Source organism: Gymnoscopelus microlampas (assembly GCF_963454915.1).
Source record: "Gymnoscopelus microlampas genome assembly, chromosome: 5".
Taxonomy (NCBI): domain Eukaryota; kingdom Metazoa; phylum Chordata; class Actinopteri; order Myctophiformes; family Myctophidae; genus Gymnoscopelus; species Gymnoscopelus microlampas.
This window is the reverse complement of record NC_139942.1, coordinates 50,165,108-50,181,594: the sequence shown is the minus strand read 5'-3', so window position 1 is coordinate 50,181,594 and position 16,487 is coordinate 50,165,108. Positions and strand designations below refer to the sequence as shown.

The window sequence follows — 16,487 nt, the reverse complement described above, 5'->3', positions numbered from 1 at the left end:
TTCTAAAAATGTGTTAAAAATACATTTTAAAACATTTTGTACGAGCCCATTTGGTTAAATCTTTACACTGGGGAGTTCAGTTCTGTCACAGAGTCCCCCGACGTATTGATGACTAATATCCTCTTCCAGGTTTGTGGTGGGAGAAAATGTACGTTATATACATTTATTTCTATGACATAGACACCCACAAATAGCTTTGCATTGCTACGCAGCTCAACTCAATAAAAGCCCTATAGCTTCAATCTGTGACAGCCAGGGAACAGGCCAACTATCTTATTTGGTTTGTTTTAAAAACACAGTTTTAAGTTGCTCATTTTTGTAAGATCACAATAAAGTGTTGAAGCAAGAATTTGTAAGACACACATGTGGTTGATGTTGTTCAATTAGCCTTGTGGGGCTTCCCAGTCCATCTTTAACCTTAACATGTAGAGTACAGCCACGGTGGATAAGACGCTACAGTACAGTATGTGAGCATGTCATTTACATTTACACTACATTCCTGCTGCTTATCTGGTTTCACCTTTAGGCTCCACATTGTAGCCCATGGATTAAAGTTCTGCAGTCGCCAAAGACTCCCTAACAGCCAGTTCGGTTATTCATTATTTTAAGATTAAGACTGTTTGAAGTGGTCAAGCTAGCGATAGAATAGATTAAAGAGCAATTCATTTGTTTTATTTCATAAAACAAAAGGTTAAAGCCTCAATATGCAATGTCTTCAACGTGTTTGTCTGTATATAGAACAGCAGGAACAGCGTAAATTCACATTATCATGTGTCATCTATGATGATGTGAATTCACGCGACCCAGATGGTTAACCAGGCTAAGTATAACCACATAATGTGAAATTTGCAAACCGGTGTATCATATCAGTACAATAACAAGCAGAATTCTAGCTTTGTTCATAAACCACCTATATACTAGCGAAAAAAATCACTTATCTACAAGCTCACAACGTGGCACTTTGCAGCATGTTGTGAGCTTGCAGATATACTGTTTTTGTCTATTTTTCTGAACGTTTGGCCGGGGGATAATTTAGTTTTGTTGCCTATAATGAAATGTCCCAAAAATAGGGACGCCAGATTGAAAGTGGTTAGTAGCTAAGAGGTAATTCAATTTGGAACAATTTGGCTGAGGTAAATACACCTCACTGATGATAGATACTTAATGCCATTAGTGTTGTTTTTGTCTGTGGGGGGAAAAAAACAACAACCAGTGAAAATGAATGAGATTAGTGAGATGATAAGAGCACTAAAGTGTCATTGCACATGGTGAGTGTTCCACCTGTTATAACAGAGTCAAACTGCTGGAATGTTTGGTACGTTCTCCATTTAATTGCGGTGCATGACAGTACAGTATGTGATCTTATTAGTTATTAGAGTTAAACCACTTGAACTCTAGCGTCCCGCGAACATAAAGTGGAAATAGCACATCTACAGACTCGCAACGATCTTGCAGATTAGCTGTTATCAGCTAAGATATTTCAGTGTAGAGCAGTGTTGATTTTGTCAACAAAAACTATGACGAAAAATGATCGGTGACTACCTTTTTTCACTGACGAAAACGAAATAAAAACTAAGCTATGATGACTAAAACTAGGACTAAATATACTGACAATTTCATCGACAAAAAAAACTAGACCAAAATGTCAGGGAGGAACTGGTGGAGAAGAGATCCAGTAGAACTAAAGGACAAGTCATTTCATGCTTGGTTGCGATCAGGTGTTGCGATTGTAGATAGGCAATTTTCAGCGTGCAACCAAGTGTAAAATACATTTTAGTCGACTAAATCAACTGTAGATCTAGTCGACTATAATCTTTAACAGTAAAACATTTCAGATGACTAAAGTATGACTAGATAGAACTAAATGGAATTTGATTCAAATGACTTTATGACTAAAACTGAATCAATATTTGCTGTCAAAATCAACACTAGTGTAGAACAGGAGGGGGCTTAAGTATAGGGTTTAAGTAGTTAGACCATGGTTGAAAACCTTCATGTCAATGCTGGGACATACTGTTCATAGTTTGCCATGCCAAGTTAGTGGTGTTCCTTTTTTTAAAGATGAGTCTAGTGCAGGGGTCTTCAACGTTTTCAGGCCAAGGACCCCGTAGCTGAGAGAGAGATGAAGCAGGGACCCCCTCTATATTGTATACAATTGTGTTTCAGATTAAACTTTTTTTTGTTTACTTGGTCTGCTGTTTTTCCCCTCTACACCTATACCTCTTTGCCAAAAAATAGCCCCCTAGGGGTCGCGGACCCCCTGTTGAAGACCCCTGGTCTAGTGGCATCTCTGCTTTATAAGACCGTTACAGTAAAGTAAGCTCAGAGAAGAGATAACATACTCTACAGGCCCTTATAACAGGTCCCGAGGGGGGGGAATCCAACCCATGGACCTCTGTAGAGCGAGGCGTTCACTGGGTTGCCTCTCATGGCCGAGTCCTGCTTATCTGCACTGCACTGAGGAGTGAGGAGGCCCAGGCCCACCTCCTGCCTCTCCTCTCTATCAGCCTAAAGCATCAGGGGTCTTCAAGGTTTTTCAGGCCAAAGACCCCTTAGCTGAGAGAGAGATGAGGCAGGGACCCCCACTACATATTGTATTCATGTTAAATGTGTGTTTTCAGACATTTAACCACTTAAACCCTCAATATTTGTAAACTTGACCTTTGGCTCCGTACTTGGTCTGATCTTTTTTCCCCTGTACACAAAACCTCTTTACCGAAAATAGCTCACACGTGAGCTTGTAGATCTGCTATTTTTGGCTAGCATTCCCCCCCCAGAGTATAGGGATGCAAGGGTTCAAGTGCAAAAAATAAGGTCCCTATCACACTAAAGATTTGACAACCCCCCCTGCACTATCTCTGAGAACCCCCTAGGGGTCCCGGACCACCTGTTGTAGACCCCTGGCCTAAAGGCATTATGACCCGCTTAAAATTCCCTTATCTGCATTCAGCCAATGTCTCTGGCTAACGTAGAGGAGAGATACCACTGCCGTTGTCATGGACACCTTCTTTTGGTCTGATTAGTGTCCCAGCATGGATACAGTGACAAAGACAGGCCTTACTGTACTGTACCTCTCTGTCTGTCTGTCTGTCTGTCTGCACAGACACAGCAGTGGTGGAAAAAAGTACTCAAATGTTTTACTTAAGTAAAAGTATCAATACTGCAATGCAGTAATTGTAGCGGAGTAATAATTGTAGCGGAGTAAAAGTACAATATTTGCCTCTGAGATGTAGTGGAGTAGAAGTAAAAGTACTGAAATTGGAAATACTCCAGCAAAGTCAAAATGCCTCACAATTGTACTTAAGTACAGTACTTAAGTAAATGTACTTAGTTACTTTACACCACTGCTGTACCACACAGTGAAATGCATCTATAACTGTCTCTCTGTTCACACAGAGCTGCCGGAATAGAGGATTCTGTTCAGGTCCACCTGGTTGGTTCACGCACACGCACACGCACACGCACACGCACACACACACACACACACACACACACACACACACACACACACACACACACACACACACACACACACAGCTGCAATGTCATCCAGGGGTTAGAACTTAGTTCCAGACCTGTGACGCTGGTCACGCTATAGTCTTCACTGGTTGTCTACAGGGACGTTTTTAGGGGTCACGGTAGCGCAGTCGGTGTCGCTGTCGCCTCACAGCTAGAAGGTCCTGGGTTCCATTCCCGCCGGGGACGCTGTGGGTGCTGGGGGGCGAGTCCTCTCCTCCATGTCACCAGTGTCCATACCCTAGGTGGGGTTGGCGAAAGGGCCTTTCTGTGTGGAGTTTGCATGTTCTCCCCGTGTTCCCCATCACAAAAACATGCAGTAATCCTGGTCTCTATACTGCCTCTCCCTGATCAGCCTGATGGAGGGGAAAGGAACTGGATGGAATAACGTGTTCCTTCCACGTGCTACGTCCTACCGGGGAAACTCCCCCTGTCAGGAGACAAGAAGGCTCGTTAACTCTCATGCATTGAAGGAGGCATGAGCTCGGCTCTGGGCTCTCCCTAGGCTGGCAGAGGGAGTGTAGCGGCCAGGATTACATAGAAAATTGGCACTGGGTGAAAGAAAATGGGGTTGCAAAATCGTGGGATACAATTTTTTAAATAAATACAGCGATGTTTTGATGTAGTGCCAGCCTTTTTGGGGGGTTATTTTTCTGTTTTGTTTAACCACTTTAAACACTATTGTTAAGATTAGTTTTTTGGGGGCATTTTAAGATCACTTAAACCTTAGAAAACGTATAGTCTTAGAGAAACTGTACTGTTTTCTGTCTACACCAAATCTCTTTGCCAAAAAATAGCCGATCTAAAAGCTCAAGCTTGTAGATCTACAATGTTTGTGTTCCCCTCAGAATCTGGATGCTTGGGGTTCAAGTGGTTAATGCTTCATTATTTCAGATGGGTCAGCTGTAGTAGAGACAGGAAACCAAGGGCAGCCAGAGACCAGACAGGAGTTGTAGCTACTATTCAAACCCAGCAGGTGCTCTTCGCACTTACAAGGACAGAACTAATTGGTTGAACCACAAGCCAGGCACCTCCAGTCGATTTTGGTTTGCACCTAAATCAATCAAGGTTTTTCATCCAGTTTTTCCCTTCTTTTTGTCTTTACTTTGCTTTTAATGGAAATTAATTAGGAGAATCACACTGGCTCATCACATCAGGATGTAAAACCTAGTTAGACAAAAAAAAAAAGACAGTGAGAAGGGATTGGACAGAGAGACAGAGCGAGAGGGTGGAAGAGAGAGGGTGAGAGAGAGACTAAGGGAAGAAGGAGGGAGGGGAAAGAGATGTGACACCGGCTCTCGGCGACAAAGTTAAAAGGTAGGAACCTGCGGCAAGGAGACCCAGAATGCTGATGCTGTACGGAAAATGTAGATTTACACAATGTCACTGCATGCTGGCACGCTTGGTATATTTATGTGTCATTGGTGCATGGGATGTCCAGGGAAATCATGCCATTGTTACTAAACTGTGCTGTGTCTATTCATGTACAGTAGAGCATTGGTTCTCAAAGTGGGGTCCTTGGGGGGGGTTCAAGGGGTCCCCAGCAGAATGTGTTGATATAGTGTCACAATAATTGTAACCACTTTAACCTTTTATACTTTGGCTATTCAAAAACAGCAGATATACAAGCTCATAGCACGGCACAGAGTGCCGTGGTATGAGCTTAGATCTGCTATTTAAAAAAAATCTTAAACATTAGTGAAAGTATTTGAATACAGTTTTGTTTAAAAGCAAACATTTTGCTTTGCTTCTTGGGGTCCATGGCACAACATATTTTCAGATGGGGGTCCCTGACCCAATACATATCAATTTAGGGGTCCATGGCATGAAAACAGTTTGAGAACCACTGCAGTAGAGGTTCCCTGCAGGTCAAAGAGAACCGCATCAGTCAATGGGATGAAGACAATAACAACAGGTCATTTTGTCTTAAACGATAATAATGACAGCGGCTCTGTAATGTGTGGAACCAAAATTAGACTCTACTATAAGTGGATCATGGAAAATAGGTTAGCCACTTCATCTGTTCTCTCACTGCGGAGCAGTCTTGATTAAAATGGCCCGCATGTCCTTGATGTGTGGGGAAGCTATGTAACACCTTTGGCTGGTGGTGATTAACCACTTGAAAACCCTACTATACTAATGTACATATAGGCCGATAGCCTGGTCCTATATAATCCCTTTTTTCATGGAAAACCGTATTATGTTAGTTCTGCACACGTCATATTCCATGGAGGTGAAATGTCCCTTTATCCTTTTATGTTTGATGTGTTCATGTGATGGATTTTAGAAGACCAGAGATGAGCAACTCACAGTCACCGCTGATGTTCACTTTGCTCTTTTGGTCCATTGTCTTTGCAATGAACACGGCCTTCATTGACTTTGACATCTTTATTTATATCAAAACATATGTAAAATGACATACATTGTCACACCATTTTCAAAAGGGTAGATGCAAATTTTTTTTTTTTAAATGGGAACTGTGTGGGGGTGGCCGGGTGGGGTGGGGTGGGAGCAGTACTGCCTGTTTATACAATATAGTTTGTATAATATTTGATTGAATCTGTTGCCACAAAAATGTGAGTATTTTATAGTAGAAGAGTGAGAGACAGAGCATACAGTCATTTCAGCACCACGGGAGAGGACAGCTCCCAGTTCATTTGTAGTAGGTTAATACTTTGCTTTGCTTAGTTATTTGTTATGCTTTTAAACGTATAGTTGACAGCAACATCAGTGGGGATGTAACTGACCAAATCCATTGTTTTGAAATTGGTCAAAGCTTCGATGAGAGACCTCTGAGCTTACTGTCACTGAGATGCAGGTGCTGCATTCTATTGGTATGGCCGCTAGAGTGTGCTAGACACCTGTTGTAGGCGCCATTGTCACACAGCGAGGCTGTCATTGAGAACACCCTCTAAAAACATATGACATCATTTGTCTTTCATTAACACGTTGTAATTTGGGCTTTTTTCGTGTCATATCTGACATCGTATGGCTTTTGACAACATGATTGCACGCATCCGTTTGCTGTTATTTTTTAATGTTTTCAACGGAGTAGCTTATAGTCAAACACAAAGTTTGAAAGCCCAACGCTAGTCAAATCTGATGGACTGAATGGGAAGAATTTCAGAGAGGCTTTGTCATAGCATTAGAGGTTGTTTGAAGCTTCGGCGACACACCGTGAATCAGTGGAAAGTACAAACGCAGTAGTTTGCAAAGAAGTCACGTCCACCCCTCCCTCTGTTCCTCTCTTCTCCCTCTCTCTCCCCCCCCTATCCTTCCCCCTCTCCCTCTCTCTCTCTCCTTCTCTCACTCTATCTCTGATTGGTTTTCCTCCAAAGATAATTGGAGGCAAAATTTGATATGCTCAATGTCATGGACAGGAATGAGGCTCCACCGGCATCATCATCTGCTGCTGCGGCCATGAAGAAGAAGCAGGCGACGGGGCCGGGAGGCGGCGGAGGTGGAGGTAGTGGAGGAGGTGGTGGTATAGGTGGATCAGCAGCATCCAAGCAGCAGCAGCAGCAGCAGCAGCAAGCCGCCGCCGCCGCCGCCGCGTCCAGATGCACATCATCATCGAGACGCAACAGCAGCGTCAAGAAGAGCAGCCTGGACTCCCTGTGCGCCGGTACCGGTACCGGTGGTGCGTCCAACCACAGTACCGGTGCGTCCAACCACAGTACCAGTGCGTCCAACCACAGTACCGGCCACAGTACCGGTGTGTCCAATCACCACAGCAGCGCGTCGGGCGTCAAGACGCCGCCAGGTGTGGCCGCCACCGCCTCAGCCATCGCCTCAGCCGCCGGTCTCAACAATAACAACGACGTCGTGATGATGGACGAGGCGGAGGACGGGGATGAGGAGTCCACATTTCAGCATCCGCGATTGCGCCGTGCCGGTGCGGGGAGTGGTAGCGGTGGAGGAGGAGGAATAGGAGGAGGTGGTGGTGGTGGTGGTGGTGGTGGGAGTGCGGGAGGAGGAGGAGGCTCCAGTATAAGGATGAAGAACTTTACGCCAGGAGGGGGAGCCGCCGCCGCGTCGTCCGTGTCTTCTACCGCTGCTTCCAGGAGGAACTCCTCTATCTCCTCCTCCTCCCTGGTGCTCCTCCACGCAGAGGACGCGCATCCTGTCGCCCTTCGTCGGCCCGTTGTTGGTGTCTCCTCCTCTAGGACCACCGAGACCCAGACCCCCGCCTCCTGTCCGGAGGATGCTGCCGCCGGGCGCGGCGAGAGGAGCAACAGAGCGTCTGTTGTCTCATGCGCGTCTCATGGTTCTCGCTCTAGCGCTGGTTCTCGCACTGGTTCCCGTTCCGGTTCTTTCGTTGGCCGCGCGGTCGCGGTAGAGGTGGTTTTAAACGCGACGGCAGGAGCGGGTGGTGATGGTGGTTGTTGCAACAGCGTCGCTCCCAGCGTCTCCAGCATGAAATGCAACAAAAACGGGGAATGCAGGAGGGGCTCGGGCACCGGGTCCCTGCGTTCCATCATCTCCAAGCAGGAGAAGCAGGGGTCGGGAGGGAGGGCCGAGGACGCCACCAGGCGGGGAGCCTGTAACTCGGCCAGGGCCAGCATCAGCATGGACCGCTCCATCACGCCGGGCGGCGGGTCGCAGACCCCGCAGGGCCTGGCGGGGGGAGACGGCGGCGGGCTGACCCCGGTCTCCACCGGGCTGCCGGAGAAGAAGGACTCCAAGGTGTCCTTCTCGAACGCGCCGAGCCGGAAAGCGTCCTCGTCGCTGCTCGCCGGGCCGTCGGCCCAGAGCCAGCAGCCCAGGAACTCTGTCACCTTCCAGAAGTCCGAGGACGGCGGACCGCAGATCGTGGCCGCCGGCGCCGAGGGCGGCTCGGAGCCCGGGGACGACAGCCAGGCCAGCTTCATGCAGCGGCAGTTCAGCAGCATGCTGCAGCCGGGAGTTAACAAGTTCTCCTTACGCATGTATGGGAGTCAAAAGGCGGTGGAGAGGGAGCAGGAGAGGGTTAAATCGGCCGGGAATTGGATTATCCACCCCTACAGCGATTTCAGGTAAGAGTGCACATGGATGTGGGACTGTGCCCCTAAAACACCCCCCAACTAACTTTGTTTATAAAAAAAAAAGGCCCCACACTATATGGTTGAGAATGAGCAGACAAACAAGACCACTGTCACACATAGGCCACTGACAGATACACAGTAAAATGTGTATCTGAGTGTCCATACGGGTCCATTTGGTTCCATTTACTCTCTCAGAGTTACAAATGGATAAATTAACACTGAGGATTGTACTGTGTATATAGCTACACAATGTCACACACTTGGCTAAAGCTTTAGCCTACATGTGGCCAGAATAAGTAAAAGAAACAAAACAACCTGTTGTCCTTTCAAGGTTGTAGAGCCTATAATCTGAAGCTTGAAATGCAAGACTCAAGAGTCTATTGTTATATGACGTCTCATTATACAAGTAGTATAGCCTATAAAGAGACGATTGGATTCAGACTCCTCGAAATTGCAGTAACATGAGAAAAAATAGCAAGCCAAAAAATAGCAATAAAATAACCGTTGAAATGGTAGTTTTAAAAAAAGATATAGGACTATAATAACAATTGCAGTTACTTGGGATAATCGGTCATGTCTGGCCTATATATAGCCACACTAATTCATGATAATGTTATGTCACTTCATGGTAGAGACTTGTCGCTGCAGCGTTAAGTGAAACCGTCTGGTCAGTATTCACAAAAGGATGACGCCCCGCGTCGCCCCGATGCATTATTCTGCTGCTTATTAGACAATGTGAATATTAAAACAGATCCGAGCGTTCGTCATAGTATAGAGGCTCTGCGACAAGCACCCTGTAACACCGGTGTGTGTGTGTGTGTGTGTGTGTGTGTGTGTGTGTGTGTGTGTGTGTGTGTGTGTGTGTGTGTGTGTGTGTGTGTGTGTGTGTGTGTGTGTGTGTGTGTGTGTGTGTGATGCTCTCAGTAATGGAATGTCACCTTGAGACCAGTGTGTGAAGACCTCCAGCAGCACACATCACTCAGACACATCCTGTCTGTGTTATCCTGCATTACAATGCCGACGTTTTTTTATATCATCACGCTTTTCCAGCAGCACCACGAAAAAACGAGAGATTTTGACACATGTGACACGTCCACAGAGTGGGTTAAGATGACAACGTTATTTTTGATCGATGAATTATCTATAATATATATATTATTTCATGTTATTTGGTCGAGGAGTGATAAGACTCAAGAAGAGCCATTCATAGCCCCGGCTTATCATAGCGAGCTGTCATTTCAGCACCACGGGAGTGGACAGCTCCCCACCTCATTTACAAGTCGTGTCGTGCCAAACAGTGGTCATTCGTTCACGCTGCTCGTGTTTTGCTGCTAAACTTTAGCCTCCTTGTACTGTATCGTATGACCGCAAGTCGTGAGAATTAAGACAAGTAGCCAGGCTTTAACCTGAGACGAGGAACAGCTGCTGAAATTTGGACACGTCACTTTGGATAGATAGATCTACTTTGTGCAAAAAAAATCTGACGATATGTATTATTATAAGTTGACGGAGCCCTTTCATTTAGCACAGTGGTTCTCAACCAGTGGTCCGGGGACCACCACCAGTGGTCTATGAGCTTGTAGATCTGCTATTTTTGAAAAACCTTGAAAATGTGTGCATATCTTTAGTTTGAATATATATGTATTTTTCAAAGCAAACATTTTTAACTCAAATCTTTGTTCATGGGGGTCCCTGGCACAAAACATTTTAAGATGGGGGTCCGCAGCCAAGTGTATATCAATTTAGGGGTCCTTGGCATGAAAAAGGTTGAGAACCACTGATTTAGCATATGGAGGTTATTATAGTTTAGTTCTCGGGGCTTGTTGCGTAAGTCGCAGTGTAGTGACTCAGCGATGCACCTGTCCTGTCCTGCAGAGACTCTGTGATGATGATGATGATGACAGAGCCTGATGGCCTTGGATGTTACTACTTTAATCTGTCTGTCCCACTCAGCCCCCTCCCGCTCCCCCCTCCCATCACTAGCAATTTACTGCTGCCATCCACCAAGATCCCCCTGGTTTAATGTTCTGGATCAATGCTCACCATAATAAATAAATAAATCAAATCACAGACTTTGAGCTACAATTCTAACTCCACATCTGGCCTTTAAATGAAAGGATATTTGTTTTTCTTTCTTTCTTTTTTTTTGTCCAAAGTTTAAACAAAGTGCTATTTTGTATCAATATTTTTATTGACTTAAAAATAAATAAATGACAGTACACAACATCCTATAGACCCCCCCCCGACAGTCCCACCCACCCAATTACACAGATCTACACAAAACCACATGCAACACACACACAGTGTGTTGCAACTATTAAAAACCAAGAAATGCAATGATTCAAATGGATAATTTATGAAACATCAGTTTAGCCTTTGAGGGAATTCAAATTTAAAATAAGAAAGAAATGGTTTCTCAACCAGTTTCAACCAGACCCTTAAAAACATCTGCTTTTCTCCTTGTATGCTTTATCTTAAAGTTAAGATAACACGTAAAGATTCAGTGCAGTGACATTTTGGGTAATTTTATTCAGATTCAGTCTAAAACGTCGTCTCACCCAATCAGAAGGTCCCATCCCTTCAGGCTATGGGACGTCAATCACTCAATCACTTCAGCCTTGTGCAACAGAGCTAGTGTTTGTTTACAAGTGAGAGAGAGACGGCCAGTTTAGCACGTTTGCAACTACTTGGCTTATTTCTAACCTATAATGTTTTCAGATACATATTTTAGGGTGCAGATTAAGTTAAATGGACGTCATCTTGAATGAGATTCAAAACAGAGTAGTTCTGTCATTAAAATCAGCTGTATTTGAAGAACGTGCAGCTATGGGAATCAAACAGGTGGATATAATCAAGATTCATTTATATTCATGAAAGTTGTGTTATGTCATCACGCAGCACGTTTTCGTTTACAGGAAGTAATTAATTATTGTTAATTATTGGCTTTTTAGGGACTTGTAACACACAAAAGATTTTTCCCCCCCAAAATTAATTGTTAGGTATGCCCATATGATGACCACGGATATGCTCTAAAAGTGTGAAAAACATATTTTCCATTTCACTACACTTAACGTTCAATGTTTTGTCAAAGTGCTAACATGTTGAAAATGTCCAAGTGGCTCTCAGTCAGTCAGTAAGTAGCCATGTTTAGGTATCAAGCTCTTTTCCAGTTGTTTATATTATTGTCTGTGGAAGATGATAATCCAGCCATTATACTGAAACTGATGCTATAGATTATATTGTTGACCTGGCATCCTGTAGTGTCAGTGTACAGATTATCATTGTTCGAAATTATTTTTGTTAGACTGATGCCAAGTTCTTGGTTTACCTGAGGTCCTTGTTTACTGTGGCACTACACTGTCTCTCTGCATTTGATGTACAGTATTTGTTTACCTTGCTTACTGTAAGTCAATCTAGACTAGATCAGGGGTCTTCAACGTTTTCAGGCCAAGGGCCCCCTAGCTGAGAGAGAGAGATAAAGCAGGGACCACCTCTATATTGTACTTTTGCTGCTCTTTTTTCCCCCCTATACCTACAGTACAACTCTTTGCCAAAAATAGCCGATCTACAAGCTCACAACGCCTCACAGCGCGAGGCGTTGTGAGCTTGTAGATCTGCTATTTTTGGGTAAAGTTCTCCTCAGAAAAGGGACGCTAGGGTTCAAGTGGTTAATGTAAACAAAAAAAAAGTCATATCAAACAAAGATTTGGCGGACCCCCTATCGTAGCTCTGAGGACCGCCTAGGGGTCCCGGCCGGACCCCCTGTTGAAGAGCGTCTGCTCTAGATAAAGAGCGTCTGCTAAATGCTATTGCCTACATAGTAAATTGTAAACACCAGGCTCTGCTCCTGCAACCTCTGCAAGTCAGTCATATGGTTGAATTTATACTCCACATAGCGTGACAGACAGTGTCGTACTATGGCGCATAAACGACGAGGCAACACTCCTGCCTCTCTCTCTCTCTCTAGTGCAGTCTGTGTGCAGTGTGTTTACACACTCCTGTCTCCAGTTAGGAAGTCTCCAGTGAATATCACTTTTCCACTGTGACTCCCTATCTGCCTCTCACTCTATTTCTGTCTCCTTCCCCTCCCCTTCCTCCCTTCCTGTCCTCCACACACACACACACACACACACACACACACACACACGCACACGCACACGCGCACGCGTGCCCCCTCGCTAGGTTCTACTGGGATTTCACGATGCTGCTGTTCATGCTGTGCAACCTGATCATCATCCCGGTGGGCATCACCTTCTTCAAGGACGAGACCACCACGCCCTGGATCATCTTCAACGTGATCTCCGACACCTTCTTCCTCATGGACCTGGTGCTCAACTTCCGCACGGGCATCATCATCGAGGACAACTCCGATATCATCCTGGACCCCAAGACCATCAAGATGAAGTACCTGAAGACGTGGTTCATCGTGGACTTTGTCTCCTCCATCCCCGTGGATTATATCTTCCTCATCCTGGAGCGGGGCATCGACTCGGAGGTGTACAAGACGGCCCGGGCGCTGCGGATCGTCCGCTTCACCAAGATCCTGAGTCTGCTGAGGCTGCTGAGGCTCTCCAGACTCATACGCTACATCCATCAGTGGGAAGAGGTGAGACACGTTTTCTTTGTTGTTTTAACTACATTTCTTTTGCATTTTCACACAGGTTGTTCCATGGTAAATGGTGCGTTTATATAGTGCTTTTATCCAAAGCGCTTTACATAAGATTGTGCATTACATTCATCCATTCACACACAGATTCATACACCGATGGCGGAGGAATCCATGCAAGGCACCAACCTGCTCATCGGGAGTTTAGGTTGGATTAGGGGTTCAGCGTCTCGCTCAAGGACACTTCGACACTAACTCTGGGGGAGCCCGGGATTGAACTGGGAACCTCGCGGTTCCCATCCGGCCGCTCGACCGGCCACTATACCCCTGAGCAACTGCCGCCCCATGACAGCAAATCCACACATTATAGCACAAATGTCCATTCCCATCAAAAACAAAACAACACAAAAAAGGACCATGAAATACAAAAATAAGAAATAATGACTTAATAAAAGAAACAAAGGAACCGGCACTGAATCAAATTCCAAGATACAATAAGTGTCTGTACACATTTGTTTCTGTCCAATTTCAACTGAAGATGAGCTGTTAAATGTTCCATCCTGTGCACCTGCTGCTGTCTTTGTGTCCATTGAGCCAGGGTGGGCGCGTGCGTCTTCCTCCAGTTAATTTGTTATCATTTTACGAGCAATCATCAAAAATATGTGTATTATTATTTCCGAGAGGGAAATACAGAGAGATGGTCTTCCTGCGAGACCTTCGTCTGCCGCACCTCCAACGTTGCCCATGGTGGACTATGAATGGCAGGGGCGTCCTCTTCCCTGAGCCAGGATTAAACCTGACCGCAAAAAATAAGTTTTGCTGCAGGGTCTTCAGCTGGGGACCACCGTTCATGGTACACGTTCATGGTGCTCCTGGTGGCGGGGCAGTGAACTCTCAGTGAACTCTCCCTGACACCCCCCTGCAGCACAACTTATTTTGATGTCCCCCCCAAGCCTTGTCCCTTTGTCTCAGCCAGAGACAGTGGCTTGCTTTCTCTGCTTCCTCTGAGAGCTCTGTAAAATATATACCTCTGATTTCCATTAGAAATGTCATCGGGTATCACATCAAGCTAAAAATGGGTCGGGCTCAAAGGTAAATCTATTCCCAAAATGTTGTCTATTTCTTCCTTCACCCCTTGCCAAAAGGATATAATCTCAGGACAGTCCCAAAATATATGTGAGTGATCCCCGATCATTCCACAGCCCCTCCAACAATTCATTGCTGTTGGAGAGGTGAGAAACCTAGCCACTTATTAAACCCTCTACTTGGTTGGGTCTCTAGACTCGTGACCTTTCTGTTTTCACTCTACACTAAATATCCTAGCTGAAAATAGCTCAGTCTACAAGCTCACAATGTGTCCGCAACACATCCCCCTCCCCGCCCGGCTTCCCCCCCCCGAACACGGACCAATTGTGTTAGTATAGACGCTCGACAAAGCCGGGCGCACCGCGGTGGATTCGAACCCACAACTCTCACGGTGGTGGGCAGGCTCTTACCACGGAGCCGCCCGAGCGCCCTATATATTTTTTTCTGTCCTGTGGTAACTTCTTTACTTTACCTGTTTTACAGTTGTCGTTCACCCGTTCAAGACGTGATGGAGGAGTTTGGTTTCCAAAACTAATAATTATACGCTAAATTACAGAGGATCAATCCAATAACCAAAGCCTTAAGTCACACTGTGTGAAGTCTTTTCACTATTGATTGTTTGTTGCCCTTCGGATAAGCACTACACACACACACACTGCACGCATGTGCATGCACTCACATACACGCATGCACGCACGCACGCACGCACGCACGCACACACGTGCATGCACACACATACACACACACACGCACGGTTTACTCACACACAATCTGCTCACACTCAAAACATGCACACACACGTGCAGGCAAAAACCCACAAACCGATACAATAACAGACACACAAATACACAAATACACACGCGATGATGAATAAGATCTGGCTGATTTGAACCCATTAAGGCCTGAGGCCGATTCTACAAACTGTCTTCTAAATATTCTATTCTAATTTTCTTTCTTTGAAACTTTGTTGCTATAATATCAGTGGTTCTCAGACTTTTTCATGTCAAGGACCCCCAAAATTATATGTATTTGGCCGTGGACACCCATCTCAAGATATGTTGTTCCAGGGACCCCCCCCCAGAAGCAAAGATTTGAGTTAAAAATGTTCGCTTTGAAAAAAATATATGTATTCAAAGATTTGCACAAATTGTCGCGATTTTTCAAAAATAGATCTACAAGCTCGTAGCACGGCACTCGGTGCCGCGCTACGAGCTTGTAGATCTGCTATTTTTTAATAGCCCAAAGAAATCTAAAAAATGACACGGATACGTTGCCGCGGTCTTAATGGGTTAAAGGACCTTCTAGCAGTGAAACTTTTTTTCTACGTGATGCTGCAGGTACATTTAAAAAAAGGAGAGGAACTCCTTGGCTGGAGCATTTGTGACGCAAGGTCACACATCCTCCTCCTCCTCCTCTTTCTCCCGGGAGGAGAGGCTGATGCTGGCAGATGACCAAAGGCATCCATCTGGTCCATGCGGCACGGGGGGGGGGTGTCCGGGATTCTAACGCTTCTCACCTGGCCTCCCGGTGTGAGAGGAGGAGAGAGAGGAGAGCCGTTGTTGTAGTGTTGTTGTTGTTGATGGTGATGTGTTTGAAGAAGCTCTTTAGCCCTTTAAGGCCGGGTACGCATCTGTGTGTCCTTTTAAGACTTATTTGGGCTATTCAAAAAATAGCAGATATACAAGCTCGTAGAGCGGCACCGAGTGCCGCTCTACGAGCTTGTAGATCTGCTATTTTTTTTGAAAAATCGTGAAAATCTTTGCAAATCTTTTTGAATGTATATGTTATTTTTTAAAGCGAACATTTTTAACTCTGTTTCAACTTCTTGTCAAGGACAAGACTGCGGGGGTCCCTGTAACAAAATGTCCACGGCCAAATACATATCATATTTGAGAACCACTGATATTATAGCTACGTTTTCTTCAAAGAAACTGTTTTAGAAGACATTTGTAGAATGTCCCCAGAAGCAAAGATTTGAGTTACAAATGTTCGCTTTAAAGATATATATATATATATTCAAAGACACACGATTTTCCACGATTTTTCCCAAAAATAGCAGATCTACGGTGCCGCCCTATGAGCTTGTATATCTGCTATTTTTGAATAGCCCAAAGAAAAAAGAAAAAAAAATGATAGAGATGCGTTCCCAGGTTTGAACGGGTTAACATATAGTAGTCTGCATCCTAATTACTGTGGCTGTCTGTCATGTCTCTCTCCTCCTGGTCTCTCCTCATCTGACCTGACGCTGCTCCAGG

The 16,487-nt window shown here is 45.1% G+C and overlaps 1 protein-coding gene and 1 long non-coding RNA gene across 2 annotated transcripts in view; one reads left to right on the top strand and one right to left on the bottom strand.

Annotated features, from left to right (window-relative positions):
* The window catches only part of LOC311045741, a 252,200-nt gene that overhangs the window by 172,605 nt on the left and 63,108 nt on the right, over positions 1-16,487 (bottom strand). The gene's annotated exons all lie outside the window — the stretch shown is intronic.
* Positions 7,918-16,487, top strand: part of LOC311045732 (potassium/sodium hyperpolarization-activated cyclic nucleotide-gated channel 2-like) — a gene marked incomplete at its 3' end in the record, with an annotated part of 111,399 nt that continues 102,829 nt past the window's right edge. Inside the window, exons 1-2 of the mRNA XM_084057753.1 lie at positions 7,918-8,531; positions 12,723-13,146. Coding sequence (XP_083913879.1) covers positions 7,933-8,531; positions 12,723-13,146 — 1,023 coding nt within the window. The 5' untranslated portion in view covers positions 7,918-7,932. The remainder of the gene's footprint in view (positions 8,532-12,722; positions 13,147-16,487) is intronic.